Genomic DNA, 27,162 nt, shown 5'->3' on the forward strand with positions numbered 1-27,162 from the left:
TGTGCAAGCACATCACTGCAAGACAGCTACCAAGCCACACACATGGTGTTGGCAGCTTACTGCATACCCTTCTGGAGGCCAGGAGCAGTAGCAGAAAGAGAACTTTCACCTAACTTCTGGAGAAATGTTAAGAGCTGTAGGCTGAATTACATAACCGATTTAGCCCCACAGAATTGCTTTCTGCCTTTAATCTGCTCAACTGTTTATCTTTGCTGTCGTGATTGGTTGAGCTTTCTTTAAACCGTTATGGATTAGCATTCTGCTATAACACACTGAAAGCTCAGCTTGGGTTATTTTTGTCAAGAATGGGGGAGGGATATCAGGCTCAAATGAGCAGGCAGCAGTTTATGAATGGCTGTTTTTCTGACACAGCAATCAATATATTCAGGTACTGACTGCAAGGGGCAGCTAACTGCTTTGGGAGACAGGACTAGTGGCTGGCATAAAAATACTTGTGCATTCATTAAACATCAAAAAAAGAAAGCAGGAACGTTATAAATTTGCATCATTACTTTAATCTTTAAGTACAAAATTTAATCCAGCATTCAAACGGTTCATCACGTCCACCAGCTCTGTATAGAAGACCACAGAGTAAACCTCCTGAAAACTTCATTAATAAAGCTAGTTGAGAATTCTACTAAGTTTGCATTGTTGTTGCAACTGGGAGACAGACATTCTGCCAAAAGCAGTCTGCTGTTCAGCTGCAGACAGTACGCCATGATGCACAGAAAACACCAAAGAGATGGAACCTCAGCCACACTGCTTACAAACAGGTGTTCACATAATATTAACCAGATGTTCAGTGGATTCATCAACTATGGAAGTGGATGATCTTTTAGAAGGTTACAGTATGAATCTAGGTCCAAATTTCTACTAAAAACTGATGAGCACAACATATTATTTCAAACCAAACCAAACAATTAGCACACTGTTTTGACCTTCATGTAATCTAAATGATTTCCAGTTGCAGATGCTAGCCTGGAATGGAGTGAGGTTGTGTTCCTGAGCACTGTCAATATTCCTCTGGGCAGACAAACAGTATTCAAAGGAAATACTAATTCTGTGATCATTTGTGCTGGCAATGCTATGACCCTGCAACTTTTGTACCTAAAATGAACTTGAGGCACTTAGTGCCATGGTCTAGTTGACTGGCTAGGGCTGGGTGCTAGGTTGGAGTGGATGATCTTGGAGGTCTCTTCCGACCTGGTTGATTCTATGATTCTAAGAGTAACACAGACACTACAGAATTTAGGAAAAACAGTTTTGAGTGGTGCTAGGAAAAAAAAACAAAACATAAACCTGGGAAAGTAATTCATAAAAGAGGAGGGGAAAATTCAATTTACTTGCAACTAGTGTGCAGTTTGTTTTGCCTCCTTATCGAGAGGGATCTTTATTCTGCACATTCCAGTGAATGGCCATTTGCTGTTAATTTATCTTCTTTCTGACAGCAAGTGGAGCACCATTCCAGAGTTTCAACATTCCCTTGATGCTGCTCTGCTTAATGCTTGTGTGCTATTTAAACAAAGCATATTCCAACCAAATCTGACTATATATGGAATTCCCTGACGAGCGAAAATTCGGATGGCCTACAAAAAAGAAGCACGAAAACAGAATACACACACAAGCACACAAAAGGCTCCAAACTGCATCAACTCAACACGTCTAAAGGAGGCTCTTGGTGGCAAAGGTCAGGTATCCAGTGTGACCCACCATCTCCCTGAGCGGCACGCCGCTTTTGAACTGCGCACTTCCTTGCTGCAGATTAGCGGACAGGCTGCCTTGGTTTGATGGGTTGCTGCTGTCAAAGCTCGTGCTAGAATTATCCTCAGTCACTTTTCCAAGGTCAGGGATTTGCAAGCTAATTGTCCTTACATTGTACACTCGGAGCAGAATTTCCAAGGTGTTAATCTCTGTGAAACCACATTCTTCCATCGCTAGGCAGGTTCTTTGGACTTGTTCGATGCAAGGGGAGAAAGAGCAGATGCGGCCACCTGCAAAATGAGACAGGGAGTGGAAAAGAAGGCAAAAACCAAAACGAGGCACTTTTCACCTTTTTTCAAAGTCCCCGAGAAGCCCTCAGAATTACTATTATACAGACAAGTTGAAAAGGTTCCTCAGAAAAATCTCCATGCACATTTAAAGTGTCACAACAAAATCAACCATGGACGACTCTGCAAGATGTTTCCAACCCTTTAAAAACTGCAACAGCAAATTTATTCATGTCCCAAAGCCAGTGTTGCCCACCACATTTGTTCATGATAAACCCATGAAAGATCCCTTTAGAGCTGCAACTCTTTTGGAATCACTAGTCACCATTCTGGACTGAGGCACCAAACTGAAGCTGGCACCTACACAAAGCCAGAAGTCATTCTCCACGCACTGTGCAGAGTTGCCTTCATTAGAGTCTAAGTGTGTGTGCACATCCCCTGACAAAAGCGGCTGTGTTTATTTGAGAACGATGGTATGTGTGTACAGAATAAAGTCATCTCTCCAGGCCATAGATGGAGTGCTGTTAGGGCTTTACCCTTTTAGTCAAGCTGACTACCACGTCTCCTGAGTGTTAAAGTCTACAGGGATCACACTGGGCAGGTTTATAGCAAATGCTTCAAAACTCTAGGACAGGACTTAAGTGATAAACTGACACTCATCTCTTTGTCTATGCACACTTCAGATTTTTGATTCTAAATACAGATTATTAATAGGCCCCCTACAACTTTCTGCGTGTTACAGTATCAGCTTAACAGCTGAGAATAGAATGATTCAGATTTACTCTGAAAAGCCACAGCCAAATCTGATCAAAGAATTATAGGGACACTGTCTGCCACAAAGCCAGGGCATGTGCTTTTACCCAGGACACAGTGTCCCACATGCAAGTGCCCTTCCTGAAAAGCTTTTGTGCTGGGGGAAGGAGCACTGAGCAATGCAGCTTCAGCTATTGTTTTACTTATTACAATTAGATGAAAATGCTTGCTGACCTGATTTGCATTCCTTCCCAGCCCTCTCCCAGGCTCATCCAGTCAGCCTTCCAACACCAGTTGTCTAAGTAGTTAAAGAACCCATGCAAGTGAGAGCAAAGCATCCTGCTAAAAATAGAGGCTATGCTGGAACTACATGAAGCCTGCTTTATCTCAAACTCCCCTTTTTTTTCCTTCTTCGTTACTGAAGTTCCATCTCTAAAAAAAGCATCAGGTCTGAAAGCGTCACTGTAGCACTCCAGTTACTGTGCAGCAAAGATGTGCAGGGTACTGACTGAGGAAGAACACTTTCCCTGACTATTAATACACCATACGCTAAGCAGGATTTAATTTTCAACCTGAAATAAAGTCTCCATAGCCAGGGGTTCTTATCATACATCTTCAGAAGAAAGTACCCTGGACAAGTAATTCCCTGGAGTGACAATTAAAAAACAAATTTAATAACCACCTGCAAAATTAATGCTGGTGTGTGTCATCGTTAACCAACTCTGTTGATGCTGATTTAATTGCACGTCCAGTCCGTTAGCTCCCATGAAATTAGATTTCTGTGTTTATCAGAGTGGCCAGGGCTACCAAAGTGATTTTGTATCAGACAGATAATTCTTTCTGGCCAAAGCAGCACACACTTCTGCGGTGTATGCAGATGTAAAAGACAGAAGCTCAGGAAGAAATTTCTGTCACAGAATTAGAAAGCTACTTATTGCTCTCTACAGCTACCTGAAAGGAGGTTGTAGCCAGGCAAGGGTTGGTCTCTTCCCCAAGCACCCAGTGACAGAACAAGAGGACACAGTCTTGAACTGTGCCAGGGCAGGTTTAGGCTGGATGTTAGGAAGAAGTTCTTCATGGAAAGAGTGATTGCCCATTGGAACAGGCTGCCTGGGGAGGTGATGGAGTCACCATCCCTGGAGGCGTTTAAGAGGAGGCTCGATGAGGTACTTAGTGCCATGGTTTAATTACTTAGAAGGGTTTGGTGGTAGGTTGGACTTGATGATGTTAGAGGTCTTTTCCAACCTGGTTAATTCTGTGATTCTGATGCTCGTATGTTATAAAGAAAAATGTTATATTCTGATTATGCAGGGAACTGAACAAATGTCTAACTTAGCTAAATGTCAGTTCACAATAACTCTTTGTCTGCAGAGCGAGAGTTTGCAGAGAGACCAGAGACTTACTACTATTTCATTCAGGCTTTTTGGTTTTGGTGGTTTATATTGCAATAAAAAAGGAAATACATTTACATTTAAAGTAAGTTTGTTCATATTTATTCTGACTACATGGGTTTCAAGATATGTTTAGGCTTCTGAATTCACATGCTCTAGATTTATAGTCAAAAACGAAGAAGTTTGCACACAGCTGTTGCCACGCAAGCTGCAGAGCCGCCTACGCTTATTGTCAAGCCTTCAATTAAAGGCAGAGAAGCCCTCATTTTGCCTCGGGATGGTCAGCTGAGCACAGCGTGTCAACACCAAACTTGGTGATGATTTATCAGACTGTCTCCTTGCAAAGCAGACTGCTTGAGGAAGAAGAGTTACAGAAAACATACTTGCAACCTGCTTGGTAGACAAGAAAGCTCTTGCTTGCAATAGTTAATATCCAGAGGGGACACACAAAAACCCTCTAATGCTACTTAACGCACTGCTGGAAGCTTCTCAGGTATGAAGAGTGAGAAGACAGAGTAAAACAGCTGTTATTCCATATGACTGACAGCTTCCAGTGGGTTTTAGTAGTTCTGCCAATTTATTTTTTTCCCTTCCATACCTAATGTTCTCATTATTATTATACATCCTTCCTAAATAAAAATATTACAAAGAGGTTGGGAACAAAACCACCAAGCATTAGCATCTTCATGGATCCTAACGAGCAGAAGAGAGGTCTCCTCTGTCTTTTCCTGTACACACCACCGAGCAGGCCAGCTCTGACTTGCAGGCTAGAATTGATTAAGCAGACATTAGGAAAAGACTGGAAAGCTACAATTAGCAAAAGGTTGGAAAGCAAAAATAAAATTGCAGTTCTAGACTGTGAGAGGCTGTTCAAAATAGCAAGATTTGGGAAGCTTCAATTGCCATGCTATGTTTAGATCAGAAAAGAGTGGACTCTAAGCAGCAGAAAATCAGCATCCAGAAGGACTTGGTCATGTGTTCTAAAAGCAGAGGCACCACCATCTTTCACAGACCTGGTGCTTCTGAATTCTCTACACTGTGGGCTGCCCTCTGTACCACCCTGGATTATCAGCAAGGAAACACTCTTGCTGTTACAATCACAAAGCAGATGTAAATCTAGATTTTGGCATTCAGAATTCCCAGATTCTCTAAGAGCCCTCTTGTCCTTTAGACATGAAGAGGCATTCAAGGAGTTGAATATGCATTGCCTTGTCTTTCCATGCCACAGATTCTTTGGTGAATGAAGAAAAGACATGAACTCCCTCCCTCTGCCTTGCTGGGATATCATACTGCTCTGTCCGTGAATCACAAAGGGGTGGACTAGAGTAGGGAGCAGCAAAAACGACTGAACGGAAATGTTTCAGTACAAACAGAGTTTGTGTCCTTTCAGAGCTTTCCTTTTAGGAAAGCTACCATTCCTAAATTTGGCTAATGAGATTTGTGTGTCATCATAAATTGATATAGTAATTATCTGAGGTTAATCCTGTTCACATTGGGAAGCTGTGTGAGCTTTTTGATCTGAGGAGCTGTCTAAAAATGTGTTTATTCATGTATAAGGCATCTGACAAGTGCTACAGTTGAGGAGAATAATGAGACTGTACAAAAGCCTTCATTTTTTTCTACCTTCAGTTTTACAGGGAGTGAGTTAGTTCGAAAAACTTAATGGAGAGGTTAAATCTCCCAAACTCGTAGGCTGGAACAAGCCCACGCAGTCCTGGCACTCATTATAAACAGCAGTAGGGTTGAAAGGATATGAAAATGGAAGTACAATTCAGACTGGAATGATTAAAGAAAACAGCTTAAGAGAAGGAGGAAATAAAAACTATTTGCATCCACAGAGCATGGTACATTTTGACAGGTAGTATCTAATTAGTAATCAAGCAACAGACTCTTGCATCTCTATAAGAGGTCAGTGCCTTGGAAGTTGTTCCTCCTTCAGGAGCAGTTCCTAGTATGTTCCTGTACTCAACTCCAAGCAACAAATGTCTTTCCTTTTTTTTCTCTGAGCAAGGACTAACACCTCTACCAGTTCTACTTAGCTAATACTACATCAGGTTTCAAGTATGGGAAATCTGGCAGTACTACCCAACTGACAAGAATTCCAGTGCACACTTATGGAATAAACCAGATTGGAAGAGACCTCCAAGATCATCCAGCCCAACCTAGCACCCAGCCCTGTCCAATCAATTAGACCACGGCATTAAGTGCCTCAGCCAGGCTTTTCTTCAACACCTCCAGGGACGGTGCCTCCACCACCTCCCTGGGCAGCCCATTCCAAGGCCAATCACTCTCTCTGGCAACAACTTCCTCCTAATATCAAGCATATACCACCCCCAGCACAACTTGAGACTGTGTCCCCTTTTTCTGTTGCTGATTGCCTGGGAGGAGAGACCAACTCCCACCTGGCTACAGACTCCCTTCACATAGTTGTAGACAGCAATGAGGTCCTCCTGAGCCTCCTCTTCTCCAGGCTAAACAACCCCAGATTCCTCGGCCTGTGCTCCAAGCCGTGTTCCAGGCCTCTCACCAGCTTTGTTGCCCTTCTCTGTACACAATCCAGTATCTCAACATCTCTCTTGAACTGAGGAGCCCAGAACTGGACACAGGACTCAAGGTGTGGCCTGACCAGCGCTGAGTACAGAGGAAGAATAACCTCCCTTGTCCCACTGCCCACACTGTTCCTGACAGAGGCCAGGATACCACTGGCTCTCTTGGCCACCTGGGCACACTGCTGGCTCATGTTCAGAAAACATGATGTGTTATGATATAGAAAACACGTCCAAGTTATGTGCTCTCACTTCTATACATTATAGTATGTGTCACGAGTGTTCTGACAGGTTTTTTCATCATCTCAATATTATTCAGAAGATGCAAAAAAGAACATATGTAGTGCAGCACCATTAAGTTCCAGGGAAAAGGGCCTGTAATTTTAGAAATGATTCTGTGATGTGTAAAGAATATAACACAGCATTTTTATCTCTGGTCAATGAACATTAAGAGAGTGTCCAGCAGATCGAGGGAGGTTCTCCTCGCTCCTCTACTCCCTCTAGTGATACCTCACCTGGAATATTGTGTCCCACTCTGGGCTCCCCATTTCAAGATTAACAGAACTGAGAGAGTCCAACGGAGGGCTAGAAGGATGATTAGGGGACTGGAGCACATGCCTTAGGAGGAAAGGCTGAGAGACCTGGGGCTTTTCAGTATGGAGAAGAGAAGATTGAGAAGGGATTTATAAATATATGAAGGCTGGGTGTCAAGATGGAAGGGACAGCCTCTTCTCACTTGTGCCCTGTGATAGTACAAAGGGGAATGGATGCATGCAAACTCCAGCACAGGAAGTTCCACCTCAACATAAGGAAGAATTTCTTTACTGTAAGGGTCACGGAGCACTAGAACAGCATCCCCAGAGAGGCTGTGGAGTCTCCTTCTCTGGAGAATTTCAAGACCCATCTGGATGTGGTGCTGTGCAACCTGCACTAGATTCTATTGCCCTGCTCTGGCAGAGGGGTTGGACTCAATGATCTCTGGAGGTCCCTTCTAACCCCTAACATCCTGTGATCCTGTGAAGACAGCTGTGGGTTTTGACACTTGAGTGTACTGTCATAATTGGGAGATTATGTTACAAAGATCTCGGGGAAGAAAAAAAACCACACAGGCATTGTCATTCTGTAGGGGCGAGGCAGGAGAGTCACTGAGTAGCATCACCGTGGCATTTACTCTGTGCTAGTAGGACACTAAAAATATTGCCTCTGTGAAAGGGGACAGAACGTCCTTTAAGTGAGTGTGCTTGTGGGCGATTTGATGTAGCTTCCCTGACAAGTGAAATTAGAGGATCTGGCTGTTGGAAGACATTAAAGGATGTTTCTTGATTCAGAAAAGAAAACCTTCTCCAAATCACATGCCAGCTCATTAATAGGAGCTTGATGTAATTTTCTGCAAATGTGACCTTAACCTCCACATTTGTAGATGCATCCTTCAAAAGAAATTTATTCCTGCTCACTATTATGTGCTGGCAAAAGCATCAATAAGAAGTTAAAAACTAAGCTGGCTTCAAAATGGGGAAGAAAACATCACAACTTCCTTCAAGGATCCTTTCATCCCAAACTACTTCCCAGAAACTGAGTAAAGGTCAATAGTCAGCATTCTACAGCATGGATTATGAGATTATTATTCTGCTTGACTCTTGACACAACAGAGCATCACTTTTACTACAGACCAGGCTCATGCTGTGCACCTAACCTACCAATCCCTGACAGACCTGAGTTAGGATAATGCCTTCCAGCAAGACACAACAGCTGGGGCTGGCTCAGCAAACAGCCAGTGCTTGGGAACCAGATGAAGCTGCTTTGTGAGTCAGTGCCCAGTTCTAGATCCTAGTGGGGTAGCTTTGCACTACACTAGATAGACCCTTAATGTTGTGAGGATATGCTTCAAGGTCAGGTTAGTTTGTGGATATTTAACCTCACCTTGAGTTAACTCTCCTTCAAATCAAAGCAGCTACCACACTTGCTGACATTTTAGCAAGCACTTACTGCTTCATCCATTTATTCCAAAACAATCTCGTGTGGACATGAAAAACATCAACACCAATTCAAGTACCTCCTGCATGCAGGGAGGGCGACAGCATGCTAGACTGTCAGGCTCCACTTCCTGCTCTAACACATTCCCTGTGCATTTTTGAGGTAGCCTGAGCCCAAACAACATCAGCCTCAATTTCTCTGCCCTCTTCCCAGTGTGTTTCAACCTGGAGTACTCCCTGCTCAGATTAGCACATGGGTGAGAACTGTGGCCAAGGATTTCAGCCACTCCTCAAAACCACACCTGGGTGGTTTCAAAACAGGACCATGAATAATGTCTGGGGCTCAAGAAAAAAAGCCAATGAGACTTTCTACATGGATGTGGTATTCCCTGAAAGCCCAGGGGAGAAGGGAGGCAAACCCAAATGAAAATTGAAACTAATTAAACCAGGCAGTGCCTTACCTGCACCACAGGCTACTGGGAGGATGAAATATTATTTATTCTCTTATACGGGACCTGTAATAACCAAACTTGGCAGGTTAGGGCAACAATCAATGGCTATGCTAAGGGGAAAAATGAAAACAAGAGCTTTTTTAAGTCTACTATATACAAACAAAACAAATATAAATATTTGAGAAATGAAAACCTACTCCTGCTACAAAGAGCATAATAATCTGAAGGGGTCCTCTGATGGCAGGAAATGCAGAGGCCCAAACAGGGAAAAGTTCAGAGGGAACTTTCCCTGGAGAGTTTTGCGGGAGGCCTTACAGTGCCATGTCAACTGATTCAGGTGGTATCTCAAGGATCCCTTGAGTTTGACAAACTCCTAACTTAGGAGATTTATAACCCTCAGCAGGGACTGGCAAGTCTGAATTTGTAAGTCAAATATTAAAAAAAAAAAGAAATAAAAAATGAGTGGTTTAAATAATTTTGTGACTCAGACTGTTAACACCACCAAAGACCAATTCATAATGCAAGAGGCTAATCCAACCTAATATATGGCTGTATTATTCCATCTCCTTATCCAAAAATTTAAAATATATATGAAAATTACTGTACAAATGGGTTTCTGCTTCATCTTTCACAGCCTTGGAAGAAATAGACAGTATTTATGAGAGCAGAGTAGGTGGGTGCCGAATTATATTCAAAGCATTACAGTATTCAGCTGTGAGATGACTGTGAGTCAAAAGTTTCAGGGCATTTAAGAACCATAGAATACTGAAGATAGTTTTGTTACCTCACTTTTTTTCCCCCCTTTTCTTCATCTTCTAAAATTTAGCCTGAAGGGGTTAATGGCAACTTTGCAAAAACCACCAAGGTCAGATATTGGGAACAGCAGCTATGACTATAGAAAAGCATTAATCAGCAGATGCTGCAGAAGACAAACAGTGCAGGTCTGGAAATGAAAGCAAGTTCTGCAGTGCAGCAGTGCCTGGAAGATATTACAGCAGCATTTCTGCTAGAAGTGTGACTGGTGAAATCAGCAGAGAAGGATGTAGTTGAGATGCAAGCCTGAACTTGGGCAGCGCACATCACCAGAGAAATGAGCCTTCTAGTCACAAACAAACTATGCCATTTTATTTTTTTAGCTCTCCACGAGTCAGCAGGGCTTTAAGCAGGAGGCCAAGCTCCTCTATGTAGTGCATTTACAGCATACTGCAAGGCATAACACGAGTGGTAAGTGTACTCCGTAAGGGGGATCATTAATGCTCAGACTACTAGCAGCTACAACTGAATCTTGAGCTTCAGTAGGAGAGAAGACATTGATTTGATAAGGTTTTGTTAAGGTTAAGAACAGTCTCTCAGGTACTGTCCCTGCTGAATATTCCATAAAGCATTCTGTGGTTTTAAAGAGGAGGGTAGCTGATGCTCTGTATTGAATTTAACTAGCTCTGGTTTCGTCCAAGGTACCTTAAGACCTTCGGGAACAAATAACCACTCTGCAGCAGTACAGCTGTGATATTCGTGCAGCACATCACAATAAAACCCACAGTGTGAATGGCTCAAATGTGACCCTGTCCAGATGTGAGAGAAGGCATGGAGAGGAAAAGGTGGAACAACCAATTTTCTCCAGTGGTGTTTTATCACTGCATCAACCCATGGCATGGCAGTGAACAACAGCAGTTTGTGCACAGACTGTTCTTACTGCAAAAGAACTTTAATTGTTTGAAAACAAAACAAAGGAGCACTATAAAATTATCTGCCTGCAGTAAAGAAAGGGCAGCAGTTGCAGACACCCTATCATATCCCAGATTTGTCAGCAGTAAAAATAAACCCACAACAGAACTACCCATATGCTTTAGAAGAGAACAGAAATGTGTCTAGGTTTGTACCTATTACCACTGCAGTCAATCGTACTGGATATGAAAACCACCTTTTGTTTAAATGCAAAACAAAAAACATGCTGCTGGCTTAGTCAGCTACTATGAAACCAACCCAAAAGATGAGCCTTAGACCAATACCAGATCTCAGACACTGGTTGCCCTTTGCAGCAAAGACTGCAGCCAGGATTAGCAACTTTGCCTTTTGACTGGTACACAAAGTGCAGGATTCCACTTCACAAACACAAAAATACGTGACTTAAAAGCATAGCACAAAAAAGTACACTGGATGGTATGGCCAGTTACAGTTTGGGACTGTAATACCTTTTGTAGGATTTCGAATGTTGGAGTGAGACAAGAATTCAAAACTTGGAACTGTTCAAGCAGCTCTGCTTAGTATTCTAAACATGCACCACTTAAATAATTCAAATTGGACTGCGCAATGCAGCGCCTTCTAAGCTGGGAAAGTCAGCTGAGTGTTGTGCTCACTAGATTAGATAATTTGAGCATGGGAAGGGCACCATACAGTGCAGTGCAATTTTTTTCTCCCAGGACCCACTGGAGAGCAGCTACCAATTGGGCTGCAACCTTTGCAGGTGCAGAGTGCTAGAAAGTCCTCTTATTTATTCACTTTTTAAAGCATGTGTTACTTTGGTAACAGAAAGCTTTACACATAAACTTCAGTAGCAGTTGAAGTAACCTAAAAGCTGGGTTGGTTCTGACTGAGCAAGGTAATGCACATTCAATGACCTTTAAGAACAAACTTAAATCCTTTGATTTCAAGATGACACAGCAATTAATTTAAAGTTAGGCCCATGGTTTCCTATTTTAACACAGAACTGGGCCTTGGCACATAATGGAGTTTTACAAAACTCATGTGCCAGCATGGACACTGTTCAGCATTCCATGCTGTCTTCTTTAGAAAAGTCACTTTTGTGGATGGAAGTGATCTGGCACAAGTTAATTCAGGTCCACACTGACAGAGTTACACTAGTGTAACATCAATTAGAGGAAAACTTATTCCAGAACAAAAGAATGATAACCGACAAAATCCATCCAAGACCTCAACAGCAGTTCTCACTTGCTGTCACAATCCCGGAATAACTGGCATAAACTAGAACAACCTCCTGTGTTCCACTCCCACTGCAAACAATGTCAAATTTCTCATTTCCAGCAGCAGAGATTTAAGGCAGAAATTGGCAAGCCTAGTGAAGTATAACCACATTTTCTTAAACATTATTGATGAGGTGCTCTATTAAATAGGTGCAAATCTGCAATGATTGATGTGAAGTGTGCCTGCACACCTTTCATACAAACACCTTTTCAGTGAATTGCCAGAGAAATTTGCTTTCAGCATTTATTGTTACTGCTGCTTCCCACACAACACAGATCTAGCAAAGTGTACTTGACAAAGGTTCAAAGGGTTTTTCATAAAGTGCCTATGATAATTGTAGCAGCCAGAACAGGCCTGTAGGAAAAAAACTATTCTTCTCCTTTCCAATCTTTCAGTGTAAATTCAAGACCTCTTTTGAAGGTTTTTCAGCCTTAGAGACTGACATTTGAGAACAGTGATCACACAATGGAAGTGAGCAGATCTACCATACGGCTCAAAGGCAAAGACATATCCATGCACAGTACCTCCTGAGCAGAAAGAGTGCAGTTACCTTCAGCTTTTAACGCTGACTTTGCATGTCCTATGGCTTCCCATGGAGATGGAATATCTAGGAACACAGCATCTGCAATGTTTGAGACACCAAATCCATTTTTGCAGACATCTTGGTTGGTCACGGTGACCAGATGCTCCACCCCATGCTCCCGAAACTCCTCCCTGGCCTTCTCTGCTCTCTGTTGGTGGAACTCCACAGTGTACAAGTGTCCTGTAGGAGCCACTGTCCTGATGACAGCGTGGGAGAGGGATCCGCTGCCTGTACCTAGAAAAGACAAATAACTCATTAAGTGCTTTTTTTGACCGGGCTAAACGTCAGAACAAAGGTCTTCTCTGTTAGTCTTGAATACTTGAACACTTACTCAAAACTCAAATGCACAGAATCTTTTGGTTAAGCTACTGAAAGAGAACAGTCTTTCCTTCACAAGGAGAGGGGAACTAAATGATCTAGGAAACAATCTTCAAGGTTGCAAAAGCATTAATTAAAAATCTGACAAGCTCATGACCCATCCTCTCTCCCTGAAGTAGAAAAAACAATGCCAAAGGTCAGCTATAGCTCTAACAAGAGAATGGAAGTAAACATGACAGGAAAAATCCAGGAAAATTAATCAGAAAGGTGCCAGACTCTTTTAGGGTGAAAAGAGATGAAGGAAATGTTGGGCATATTTTCAAAGCCTTATACTTGATTAAAACAAAGCAGAGATGCTGGTAAGTGCCTGTGCTTGAGAATTCTATTGCTGTCCATGCAAACAAATGGCCTTCAGGACATGGAGTCTGTTTTGCTCAGGCCTCTTAAGAGACACTGGCCATCCTCAGCTCTCACTGGCATTACCAAAAACTAAGGCCTCTGGGCTCCATGCACTCAAGTTGGCTGAACAGCCCAACTTCACAGCTGACTTAGACGCATATGTGCCTACACAACCTGAACAAAGCCTAACGAGATCCATCACTTATCTGAAACGAGATGTAAATAAAACTCCCATGTACAAACAGGGACTATTTAGACAGAGTTTCCCCCCTTGTTTTAGTTTGATATTTTAGGAAGCATATTTTAACTGATGTATTAGTGTATTAAATAGGCCAATGACTAATAACTAACGTTTTCACTGAAGACATCCACATACCAATTCACATTTCATATTACTCACTCAGGTGGCATTAAACAGAATAGTCCCCCTCAAACTCAAAATCTCACAGCAACACCAAGTTATCCACTTATAAATCTGTACTTGGAACACGTTTCTCCTGTAAGAAAAAAAAAAAATTCTATTTCTTGCTACCTTCAATGACTGTTCAGGCTAAATTGCAGCCAGAAGCAAGTTCTTTCAACTAACATAAATATTTAAAAAAATAAAAGTACAGCAGTGGTGGAGAATGCTCAGAAATTGGTAGAAAAGACATTAATTGGGGGACATAGAGGCTGGTACAACTGCTTAATTGGAGCAATACTTTCCATAACCGTACAGGAAGTCAAGAGTTTACTGACTGATCCAAGGTTCTTGCCCTCTAGTCACAGAAGGGGAGGGACATTGTCCTGACACTGTACTTAATCAGCCCTGAAAGGGAACCATTCAGACTGTAAATAGAGCTCAGGGCCCATGTTTGCCACCAGATCAACCAAGTGCACTGTGAAATCAGCACTGCTCCTCTGCTTCCCTCTGAGAGGGCTCTGACCCGCACAGGCAGACAGGCACCCTCCCCTCAGCTTTAATGAGGCAGATTAGACAGGGAAGGAGGGCTTAGAGATTTTAGCACTGGCCTCAGATTGTCCCAAGAGAAGAGAGAAACTCTGACACACAGGTTTATTTAAAGTGAAAATCCACATATTCGTGCCAGTATTGAAATGAAGCAAAAGACACACTTGCACACACGAAGAACTATTTGGTTATGGCACTTGAAATATCCACACAAGCTTTTCCCTGGTCAAAAGGAGGAGTGGTAGCACAGCAGCCACATGGATGCAAAACCTCAATGACACACGTGAATAGCACAGAAAGAACATTGAATTGTTTTTTGTTTTTTAATGACAAGAGCAGAGAACTACTGTTAACAGGATGCCAAAACGACAGGAATTCTGCCAAAAGGCAGAACTGCAGATCTGAGAACTTTTGCAAACTGATGCTATTTATTTTACCTCTCAAATGGGCAATGCTGCACACTTTCTGCATCTTTCCCTGCTCATCTACATGAGTGAACAGAAGGCCTGTCAGCACAGCTGGGCTCTAAGCAGAAGAGGGAGGCAGCTTGTGCATGGATCCAGTTTCCTTGTGCATATTCTTTTACATTTTTAATCACTTTCTTTTTAAATCTGCTCTTAAAAGCACCACTGTTTGTCTCTGTCCTAGGAAAAACCACAAAGATTTTTTTGGCTTCTTTTCTGGTACTCTTTTTTTCATTCACAAACACTCTAAGCCAAACCCTGAACTAAACTAGGATGCTGGAAGTCACCACTTGCAGGTGTATTACTGACTGAGTTTTTTTTATACAAAGTTGGCAGGAATTATTTATTGCTGACTGGCTACTGCAAACATGAGAATAATACACATGGATCACATTTTAGCATATCAAATTCCATCACACTAGCACCACTAATGACAGTACTGCTGAAGATGCTGCCTGCCTTCTCCCTGACAACACTCTCAAAACTGCAGGAAACAAACAAGATGACTATGAATCACCCATCATTGTAAAATCTCTCCTTGAAGAGTTGACAGCCCACAGTCCTGTAAAACCACGATGACCCTCAACTAGTTCAGCACGCTTGATGTGATTCATTAAGAATGTGAGGGCCTGGCAGTTCAGCAGGAGTCCGTGCTCAACACAACCTCAAAAGCCCCATCAGCATTGTCTAAAGAAAGCAGAGCTCAACTCCATCTTTCTCTGATGTTTATGAATGTTTATATTCACCTTCTCCCCTGCAAGTCTGCATCACTCAACACTTGACTCCTCCTGCCACCTTCTGAATTCTTTTTCAGATTCTCTTTGTCCTTATTTCAAATTCATTACTGAAAAAAGCAGCATGAAAGGTGTTAGCATGATACAGAATCAGTTAGGAAAGAAGTACTAGTGTAGACAAGAACTAGAATGCTACCAAACCTGAAATGTTATAGCTGCATTACCAGTATACAGGTGAACAAAAGCTCTGAATACTCAAAATGTACTATTTTGTATCAGAAGAGGCAAGGTAAGAACTGGATTGACCAATCTCATATAGGTGCAGTGAAATGGCTGTGGTCTTGATTTGACCTAGAAAGTGGAAGGTAAAACAACTTCTAGAACAAGTACAGTTTATAATTTTCACACCTGGATGCTTGCCTCTCTGACAGGTTGTACTATAAATAGCCTTAGAAATGGTTTGCTCTCTGCCACAGGACAATGGCCATTTAACTACAGCATATTAATCATGAATGGACACTACAGAAGAGAGGTAAAAAGATAGTGAATTAGCAAAGACATTCTTAACACCAGAGTTGCTGTTTCAGAGCTCCTTTGTCATTGCTAATGCCTTTGGAAAATAGAATGCTCTTTTACACTGACTGTTCTGTGATCTTAACATCTCTAGTCAAAAAGCAGACAACTGCATTGCAGGCATTTAATTAAATGCCACATGGTCCCAAACACACCACATGGTCCCAAATATGCCATACTCAAAGCTCGCAATCTGAGAAGACATGAGGATGGGGAAGTGGTCCACCTTTGTTCAAAGGCAAGAATTAACAGCCTCTATTATATCCACATGAGTTAGGAGGCTAATGACCTTGCAGACCAATGTAGCATCTTTCCCTTCTTCTTGGGCTCAGGCACACTGTTCTTCTCTGATACATCTCAGCTCATGGGAGTGTTTCTGCCCTCTCCCAAGGCAAGTAAAACACTCTAGTTTTAGAAGGATTTCAATCTTAAGGAGTGGTCACCTAGACTCTAGTTCAGCACCTATTGATACTTCCTTCTGATCTGTAGACAGGAAACACTTAACAAATGAATTCCTCAATCATTCCCCTTGATCTCAAACAGATCCATTCTTCTCACTCTTTGCTTATTCAAGTGACAGGTTTTCCACAGAAGCCTGTACACACCTCGGCCATCTGGAGACAATGCCCATGTTCAGATTGTTTCTCACCTTATCAAAGCTGCAGACGACAACGTCTGATCTGTTGGAATATAATGTGCTACTTTAACACAGTATAGACACACAGAACACTACTGATAGAAACACTGAGTGTTACCACAGCATCTAGCATCACACTTGACTGATAACTGAAAAAGAGAGTGTATTTTTACATTGTTTTCTGTTTAGTCTGGTTTCTTATTGCAAAGGATATTAGTCTAATCTCCTGGAATCATGCTATAAACATAAGTGACCTGATTCTGTGTTCCACTATACTTCCACGTTGCAGGCTATTACTTGGCTCGCCTTTCCTAACAAATCTCATCATTAGTCCTATTTAGACAAGGAACTATGAATTGTGATTTAGGCCCTACTGATGTTTACAGCAGTGCATAAGCAAACACATTTTGGAATAAAGCTGAAAAAGCTCTTAAGTGCATGCATAGAATGTCTTGAGTTGGAAGGGACAAGGACTCCTCTCACTAGACCAGGTTGTTCACCTAACAATTTACCAATGCTTCATCCCTGATGGTACTGTGATACTGTGTGATACTGTGATCTGTACAATAGTGGTCACACAAAGTAATACTCAACTGTTATTTTTAACAAAAAAAAACCTTCCTCTTACCCTTGGTTTTGCCAAGGTTCATATTACTTGAAAACAGGAAAAGTGAAAAGTATGCAGAGCATTACTTTAATAGTCAATACAATATCTAGTAACATTTTTCCAGAACTGAAGTTTCTAGTGCAAAATTTGGCTACCTAAGATGTTCTAAAATGAATAAATACAACAAAACAATGAGTGTTGCTGCGTTTGTCTCCTAGCTACGCCACTTGGACCTAGCAAATAATAAGTCATGAGTCAGCCATGAGAAGGAAAGGAGCCTGGAAACCAAAGAAAAATTAATCTTAAGACAGAGCTAACAACTCTACAGCTACTGTCTGTCAAGAAACACTGAACAGACAAACACTACTCACTTTACATGACAAGTTTATGTAACAGGAGAACCATTAATGATTTTTAGCAAATATATCAGGAGATAAAAAGCACCTGATGAAAATTTTCCCAAAGATCATACTGTAAAGGTTGTCCAGGGCAAAAATCATGGTGGCAGAAGGAAGACAAAGCAAGAGCATAGACAAAGTGAAGGAGAAGGAGGGGGAAGGAGACTTTTGAGATGAACTGATGGCTGAAAGAGGAAACAGCAATCAAGAAGTTCCCTTTACAAAAGATTAGAGCTTTTTCCTGCTTATCTATTGTGGACATCATGCTGAAATAGGCATTTTAGGCAGCATGCTGGAGGTCTGAGAGGGCCATTGTTCAGTGACCAGACTGAGGAGTAAAGGAAAAGACAGTAAAGAAGTTTTTAAGGTATAACACTGCCTACAAAAGTAATGAGAACATGAAGACTGAAAAAGTTTTTTACTTAAGCATTCAAGAGTTGGAATTGTTAGGGAAGGATCTTCAGTGAATGGACATAACATTGTTAAGTTCAGAGTTGCAGGAAAAGTACATGTTCTAGACAAGTGAAATGTTAGGATGAAAGTGAGTCCAGAAAGTCTGGAAACAAATGCTTTAGGGTATAAACAACATTACTCATCAGCTGCAAATCAGCCACAAGTCTGAATATACTAGACTGATGTGGCCAGTTTTGGTTAAGTTCTTTGGTATGTCAAGAGAACACTGTGCTGCCCCATGTTTGTAGTGATGAGGCCCTTCTTACACTTCAAAAGGTGCTATCCAAGGATTGAGTTTTCTAATGCATCTCTCACTCCAACCTAAACAGCTGCTAGGAGGCAGACAAGGGAGACATCATAAAATACATAATTAACTTGAGCACTTTTCAAAATCAAAGTAATACTTAGAAGCTTTGATCTACAGTTTATGCTACCAGTAGAGTTGCAAACAGTTTACCTATACTTACACCACAAAAATTATAAACATGAGCAGCATTTATCTAAAAGTTAGAGGAGTCACAAGCATGCAGCTAACTTGCTGGGATTCTGCAATCAACTATTAATCATTCATTGAGCATCCATTAATCATTCAGTCCTCACTAATTTTTTATGAGTGTACTCTTAACAAAATCTATACCCAGGTTGTGACTGAAAATTTCATAATTGTTTTTGAAAAGCTCTAGTGTAAGGCTGGCCAGCAGGTCTCATTACTCCTCAGAAAATCCAGGAGGACCCAGAATACTGTTCTCAGTCTTAAGAAATCCAGTCTGTGGGCTCATAAATGCATTGCTATGTGGCAATGAACAGAGTTAAGCAAGTTTTAATTTGGGATTTTCTGATGTGACTCAAAAAAAATCCAGTTAACATTTTTTGCACATGTGAGCCCATTGCAAGGGGGCTGGAGCTAGATGATCTTTAAGATCTCTTCCAACCCAAACCATTCTAAGATTCTGTTAGTATCAGCTTCAGCACTCTGTTCAATTCCAGTTCACAAGTTCTCAGAGTATGCTGGAAGCAGTAATCTTTATTTCCATCTGCTGGTTTATCCCTTGGTGATTTACAACATAACTGTCATGTGCCTAGATATCAATCACCATTTCTTAGGACCAGTAACAAAAGTTTACTTAACACTTTTCCAAATCAACATTTACAGACAAGTTAAGAGTAGTATCTGCATTAATTTATGCATACATTTATTAACTATGAAGAAAACTATGGGGAGGGGGCAAAGTAATTGTCTGTGCTGGAGCTAAATGTAAACCATTTGCAAGCTAAAGCAAGGAGTTCTATCACTTTAGGTCTATGGTCTCAGATGCTGAAGGAGCACTGGCATAATGATTAGAATATGTTTCACTAAATTACATTTTGTCTAAATACAATGCTCCATCATAACAAAAACATTTTGGAGATTTTTCTGTTTAAATGAAGTTTCACAGTGCTGTGTAGCATTGTCTGGGCAATTTAGACAGTTAGGATAGACACATTAAGAGAAGTCAGTAAAAAGGCTTCAGTATGCAGGCACTGCAAAGGGGAGGTGGGGGAAAGGATCCACGCACTTTTGTTTGGAAAAAAATATCTGAAAGGTTTCATATTAGTCCCAGTATAGTATAAAATATAAAACCTCAACAGCTGTTGCCAAATGGAGCTGTTATACTGTATGCAGCTGTAATCATTGGACTGCAAACATCCTTGCCTGGAAAGATGAAATGAAGATTAGTTTTGGAGAGTGTGGTGACACATAAAAAAGAAGATTCAGCTTATTCCTTTGTCTAGACAGTGACTGCACATGCAATGAATGCAAATGGCATCAGAGTTACCTGAAGAGAATGAAAGTTTCATACTACTAGGCCACCCACACCAGGTATTTTAGCAGCCATCTCAAGTATCCTTCAACTCTGGAAAGCTCAAGCTGTTAAAGACTGCATCAGAGTGGGGGATTCCTCAGACTAGGGAGCAATCCTTTCAAGAGATCTCAGCTTCAGCACCAGTGCTAACAGCTTTAAATCTTGATGTGCCTTTATAAATTAGAAATTAGAAGATCATATTCCTACACCTCCACTATGAAACATCAGGCAGCTGCCGAGCTCCCTTATAGCAACAATGGAGTACTCTTCAACCATTTTAATTATGCATGCATTGCTGACAAGCTTGGTCTTTGTGTATTTATTAAAGACCATTAAAAATAGTAAAACCTGTATTAATATATCAGCTATGTCAAATCATGATTAATCAGTTTAAATGGCATAATACAAGTGATAAAAAAATTAAGCCTTCTGATTATTTTACTCCATGTTTGTAATCACACACAAAAGATCATTTATACTCATATTCACAACATTACAGGTATCTCATCTTCATCTTGTCTTCAGTTGTGGAGACTCATCTACAATTCTGCTTGCTTAACACTGGATAAATGTAGGGGCACTTTTCCACAATTTAATTAGTAATACAAGGAAAAGAGCTTGTCCTGTTTGCAGTGCCTGCTTTACCAGTCTGTACAGCTACTATGTCTATCAGCTCAAGTTCAAATAATAAAAAAAGACAGACCTCCATGCTAATCAATGCTCGAAATACATCTGAAACCAGCACCAGCAGGAAGCAGACTCAAATGTCATTACTAGACCAGATTTCCTGCCCTGTTTCTATTAATCGTCATTGGGCTGGTTCCATCTAGGCCACATGAGGTTAATCTAGAACTAATGATTTTGGATCACTGAACACTAATTTAGGATGACACCGAAGCAGGTTACATGATGACATGGGAGGCTCTGGACATCAATACCTGTGAAAATTTCAACTCAAATCACAACTTCTGGCCAATTGCAAGCAAATTGGCAGCCAGGTCTGCTTCAAAGTTAACTAGATAAATATGGTGCAATACTCTTTATTACTTTCTTTGTGAATGGTGAATCTTTCAAGCAACACAAACAAAACTACAGTAGTAAAATTGGTCACTTCTCCTGGAAAACTAAGCTGCAATACTTTGACAGCATAGGCATTAAAATAAACCTGGGAACAGTTTCCCATTAGCAAAAAGGATTGTTTGTGGGTATGACTTTTGACTCATAACATTTTTTGGACTCTGAATAGGTTACTTCATCATGTGCTTCTCTTTTTGGCTGTTTAGATAGATGAGCTTTTAAAACATTTTCACCATCTCTAGATACCTTTGACATTACTGAAAACATTTTATGTGCAGTTCTGTACTTTAACATTTACATACTCCAAGTATAGCAAGACACAGAGCAATTCAATTCTCCCTCACCCCAACTAATTTGTTGTATTTATTTTTCCCACCCTCTCTAAACACAGTGAGGGGAAGAGGTGAAGAGCTGCCCAATGAACAATGCTGCTACTTTCCATGACAACCCTAAAAATGCCTCACTGTCCCACAAACCAATTTCTAAACTCAAGGGAACTCAACTGTTTTAGCTTTAGCAAGGTTCCTGATTTGCCTGTTTGAAGTGCTGCTATACAGCAAGCAACTTCATATACCATCTGTTTCTTAAGGGGCACAACTGGATGCAGAGACAAGTGGCATTTCAGTTGTGTTGGAAAATGGTCATTATGCCTGAAAAGCTGCCCAAAATTATGCTTGGGTGGGAACATGAAACACAGTGCACCATGATCCCATCAAGCTGATCCCATGCCCATATGAATGCTTGGGAGGGAAGTGTACGAAACTGCTTCAGAAAAACTCTCATAGGAAATTAAGCAAAACCAGGAAAACTAAGGACAAACGACCTCAATTTGTAGTCTTCCAAACTAGAGCAATGCACTCATATCAAGCAAGCCTCATACTGCCTGCAGGAATAAAGTCATTAAGGCATTATTACAAACTGTACTTAATCATGAAAAAGATCTAGTAATATAAAATTTTACTCCGTACTTGCAAATTAAGCAAAATAATGGAGCCCATAATAAATTAAACCAAGTTTAGAAACATAACACAGCTCTGTGATGAACAAATTATATTACACAGCTACAGTGATTTTGCATGCAGTGGCAGTGGTACAAAGGGATCATACTCTGGAAGAGAAAGACACAACATGGTATCATATTATGTAAATACTTCCAATGTATTTCCCTTATTGGTTCAACACTTTGTATCATCAGAGTCTCTTTAACTGGGTACCTTAACTATGTTGTCTGAAACTGCAAATTCAAAGCCCCAATGTTGATTCAAATCATGTATTTAACAATTTACTGAAATATACCCATACAGGAGGCCAGCATACTGAGGCAACATCACTAGCTGAAGAAACAGCAGCTGATAACGTGCACATGAGATAGGGTTACTCAAGGTGTAGGCTGGGAAAACTTTATCACAATGGAAAAAAGGAGAGAATTTTTGCAGACTGCAAGGACAAATCTGTTTTTTCATAAAAGTATTGGTGTTAGATCTGCATAAAGGATTTCAATACATCAGTTATTACCTGATTCACATACTATGGAGCCTGGCTTCAGTTCTAACATCATGGTGATTATGGAAATGTCAGTGGAATACAGAATCTGTGTCCTGTGTGGAAGATTCATGGTCCACAGTTCTGGAGTTGGATGAAGAATAAACACCCATCCTCCTTTACTGCAGGTTACTTTGGAGCCATACTTCTTGCCTATGAGGTCCGTGGAATGTCTGATGACCCCATACTTAGTCTGAGTTACAGTGCCATGCTGGACTTTCACAGGAAACATGGATTCATGGCCCAAGAACACAATAGCTGTGTCACCATCCTTTATTGTATCTCCATATTCGACAAAACTCATTGTTGAGTCTTGTAGCTGGCTGATGGTTGTCACCTATAACAGAATAAAAGCCAAGACAGCTTTCAGGATCACGATGAAGCTGAAACACACATAAAAACTCTAGTAACTTTATTTTCCCAAATACAGAAAAGACCCACACCACAAATCCAATTTAGTAAGAGAACTCCATGAAATTCAGGCACATCCTCTCAACAATGCACTCTTGATACACTTAAAATCATAGAAGAGATACCAGAGATTTTAATATAATTAGCATTTCCCCCATTTTATGTTAGATTTTAGAGAAATTTTAGGAAATACATTATAATTTACTCAGCTTGCTCCACAATGCTACTGAGAAACTTGCAAGGCTGAGTTGAGGTTGTTTAGTCTGGAAAATGGAAGGTTCAGGGGAGACCTGCATAGTGGCCTTCTAGTATTTAAAGGGGGCTTTCAGGAAATATGGGGAGGGACTTCTCATCAGGGAGTGCAGAGACAGACTGAGGGGTAAGGGTTTCAAACTGAAATAGAGTAGATCTGGACTAGATATTAGAAAGAAACTATTTTACTGTGCAGGTGGTGAGGCACTGGAATAGGCTGCTCAGAGAGGGTGCAGATGCCTCCTTCCTGGAAGTGTTCAAGGCAGGGTTAGGTAGGGCTTTGAGCAACCTGATATTATAACGGAAGGTGTCACTGCCCATTGCAAGGGGGCTGGAGCTAGATGATCTTTAAGATCTCTTCCAACCCAAACCATTCTAAGATTATGTTAGTATCAGCTTCAGCACTCTGTTCAATTCCAGTTCACAAGTTCTCAGAGTATGCTGGAAGCAGTAATCTTTATTTCCATCTGCTGGTTTATCCCTTGGTGATTTACAACATAACTGTCATGTGCCTAGATATCAATCACCATTTCTTAGGACCAGTAACAAAAGTTTACTTAACACTTTTCCAAATCAACATTTACAGACAAGCTAAGAGTAGTATCTGCATTAATTTGTGCATAAATTTTATTAACTATGAAGAAAACTGGGGGCGGGGGGGGGGGGGGGGGGGGGGCAAAGTAATTGTCTGTGCCATTTGCAAGCTAAAGCAAGGAGTTCTATCACTTTAGGTCTGTGGTCTCAGAGCTGCTTAGAGAATCACAATTAAATTTTGACATCTTTGAGAATACAACCCAGAATTTAGAAGGCAGCTTAGAATGAAACCTGGTATTGCCTTTCAGATGAGGTAGCTGACTATCTAAGCTGCAGGTTGATCAGTTCACAGAAAGAATTGTTTAATGAAGAAATGGTGATCCCAAAGTTAGATATTAAAGACTATAACAGAAGGCCATGAAAGTTAGATTTCTGGTATTTCTTCCATGAGATAATTAAAAGCAGCATTACTTCTGCTTTCAGTGTAAGTATTTGAATTCAGCACTTTTATATTGAAAGTGTAACAGCTTGGTCCTACTTAATCATTTTTATTAAAAGTTGTCAGTGCTCAAATTCTAGTCTGCTTTGGTTGACCAAAATTAATTTGCTGTTAAGCAGATAGATTTTTTTCCCCCTGGTTACTGATAGTGATAAACAGATGTGCTTGTGGCCAACACTTTCAAAACTTATGACACATTTATTGCACAAGATATTTGGACAGCAAAGCAGAACTGGTCTGTCTGGACATATGATGAAATTGTAAGAAGGACATCCCATGAATTCAGAAATGTATACATACTTGACTTTGTGAGATAGTACAAATGCTTAACCAAGTTTTATAGCTCACACCTTCTGATTATATTCACATCCACATCTTTCATAAACGACATCTAGAGTCACAGAATCATAGAACCAACCAGGCTGGAAAAGATCTCCAAGATCACCCAGTCCAACCTATCACCCAGCCCTAACCAATCAAATAGACCATGGCACTAAGTGCCTCAGCCAGGCTGTTCTTCAACACCTCCAGGGACAGTGACTCCACCACCTCCCTGGGTAGCCCATTCCAATGGCAAATAACTCTCTCCATGAAGAACTTCCTCCTAATATCAAGCCTGTACCTCCCTCAGCACAACTTGAGACTGTGTCCCCTTGTTCTACTGCTGGTTGCCTGCGAGAAGAGACCAACTCCCACCTGGCTACAGCCTCCCTTCAGGTAGTTGTAGACAGCAATAAGGTCACTCCTGAGCCTCCTCTTCTCCAGGCTAAACAGCCCCAGCTTCCTCAGCCTCTCCTCACAGGGCTGTGTTCCAGGCATCTCACCAGCTTGTTGCCCTTCTCTGGACATGTTCCAGTATCTCAACATCTCTCTTGAACTAAGGAGCCCGGAACTGGACACAGTACTAAAGGTGTGGCCTGACCAGCGTTGAGCACAGGGTTAGAATAACCTCCCTTGTCCTACTGGCCACACTGTTCCTGATACAGGCCAGGATGCCTGGGCACACTTGTAGTTCTCTTCCGAGATACTACTAATCCAATGTAGTTTTCAGCTCTTAGAATGGTAGTTTGAAACGTGCTTGACTGTAATCTATTTCTTTCACAGAGAATGTAGTTGTACTTGTGCAAAAGCAACGTTCCTGAAACTTATCTGCATGGGAGTGGAGAGAATTATTCTCCCTTTGACTATACAAAAGTGGCTTCTAATGTCTTTGCTTTCCATTGAGCCACTGCGTTTACCACAGAACATTCCCAACACAGTGTATGCTGCTATCACAGGAGACAGATCTCTTGGGTTCAGATCTCATCTGGCAGGTTATACTCATATACTTGGGGTAAATGTGGGATCTGTGAGTTTCGACAGTTTGTCTCCCACTGTGGCATGGAGCACAATGACCTAAAAGTGCTCATTTTCATTAATTTTCAGTCATTTTCCATTCCCTGTGCAGGGTCACATGTGCTGCTGTTACCTGTTTGGGTAGCACAGTGTTGTTTATGTAACGTATATGTAATACTTGGTACAGTATTGCTTTTGCCACATGGAGCTGTGGCGTGGGAGCAGGGGACAGGAAGCAGTGGCTTGTGGCAAAGGGTTAGGACTTCTCTAAGACAAGGAGACTTGTGTCAACTTTACATTTCCCATGACTGCAGTGACCTAAACTACCTGAAAGGAGGTTGTAACCAGGTGGGGGTTGCTCTCTTCTCCCAGGCAACTAGTGACAGAACACAGTCTCAGGCTGTGCCAGGGGAGGTTTAGGCTAGATGTTAGGAAGAACTTCGCAGGAAGAGGGACTGACCATTGGAATGGGCTGCCCAGGGAGGTCAGGGAGTCACTATCCCTGGAAGTGTTTCAAGAGACTGCATGGGGTACTTGGTGCCATGGTTCAGTTGATTAAACAAGGTTGGGTGACAGGCTGGACTTGATGACTTCCAAGGTCTTTCCCAACTAGATTCTGTGATTCTGCGATTCAATGAACCAGACGATCCCTCGTAGCCTCATAAATGAAACCACTGAAATGACTCTGTTCCTTTCAGCCAAAGCCAGATATACCTCTCCCTCTCCGGACCAGTCTCCGCGCAGACCCGGTAGGCTGCCTCTCACAGAAGCCTGGCTGCTTGACACAGCATAGCCTCCTCATCCTCCGGGAAGCGCAGGGCCCGTAGTAACACCAAAGCTGGTGAACCCGCCACCTGGCCAGCAGCTGCAGGCAGCCTGTCCCAGCCCGCAGTCCCTCTCGCCCCCCTGCCTTCCCCCCTCCCCGCCGTCCCCACGGGCTGCTTCTCCCCGCGTTCCTTCCCGCAGTCCTGTCCCTGTGCCGGGGGGGCGGTAATGTGAATCCCGCCGCAGAGGGCCCGAAACCCAGGGCTCACTGCGGGCTGTCCCCAGGGCTCACTGACTTAATTCGATATTTGCTGGATGAGGGCTAAGTATGAGGGTTAAAAGCATGGACCAAGCAGAGAGGGGTGAGAGCCCGCCGGCCGAGTCAGAGGAGGGATTAGACTGCAAGAGAGCAGCATAAACCAGTGACGGCGCCGGGCGGCAGCTCTGCGGCGATCGGGAGTGCCCTCGCCCCAGGCCTCCCGCCGCTCCGTTGGCCTCGCGTCCCCCCAGCAGTCACCAGCTCTCCCCGTCCCCAGAGCCGTTACCTTCCGGAGCTGAGCACAGCAGCAGGCCCGGCTTGGCTCTCCTCACACACGCGGTGCCCGCCCAGCGCCTCCTTCCGCCCCGGTCGCAGGCTGCTGACGCTCCCGCCTCCCCGCCGCCTCCGCCCTGACAGTCCTGCCTCAAGTCGGTAAGTCGCCGC

General features: G+C 42.1%; 1 protein-coding gene across 1 annotated transcript; it reads right to left on the minus strand.

Annotated features, from left to right (window-relative positions):
• Window positions 1-492: 492 nt before the first annotated feature.
• Window positions 493-27,125, minus strand: TRMT61A (tRNA methyltransferase 61A). The gene is made up of 4 exons (XM_064166656.1): window positions 27,005-27,125; window positions 22,637-23,000; window positions 12,636-12,902; window positions 493-1,991 (listed from the first exon to the last, which is right to left on the minus strand). The coding sequence occupies exons 2-4, from the start codon at window positions 22,965-22,967 to the stop codon at window positions 1,663-1,665; spliced, it is 927 nt and encodes a 308-aa protein (XP_064022726.1). The 5' UTR covers window positions 22,968-23,000; window positions 27,005-27,125; the 3' UTR covers window positions 493-1,662.
• Window positions 27,126-27,162: the final 37 nt, after the last annotated feature.

This window comes from Pogoniulus pusillus, chromosome 1 (assembly GCF_015220805.1).
Source record: "Pogoniulus pusillus isolate bPogPus1 chromosome 1, bPogPus1.pri, whole genome shotgun sequence".
NCBI classification, from domain to species: Eukaryota; Metazoa; Chordata; class Aves; order Piciformes; family Lybiidae; genus Pogoniulus; species Pogoniulus pusillus.

Excerpts from the sequence above, each read along its gene's own strand:
- TRMT61A (XM_064166656.1), bottom strand. The coding sequence starts at position 22,967 with ATGAGTTTTGTCGAATATGGAGATACAATAAAGGATGGTGACACAGCT. Across the intron at positions 12,903-22,636 it reads CTCCATAGTATGTGAATCAG|GTACAGGCAGCGGATCCCTC; the intron begins GTAATAACTGAT and ends TGTCTTTTCTAG. Across the intron at positions 1,992-12,635 it reads GTCAGCGTTAAAAGCTGAAG|GTGGCCGCATCTGCTCTTTC; the intron begins GTAACTGCACTC and ends CTCATTTTGCAG.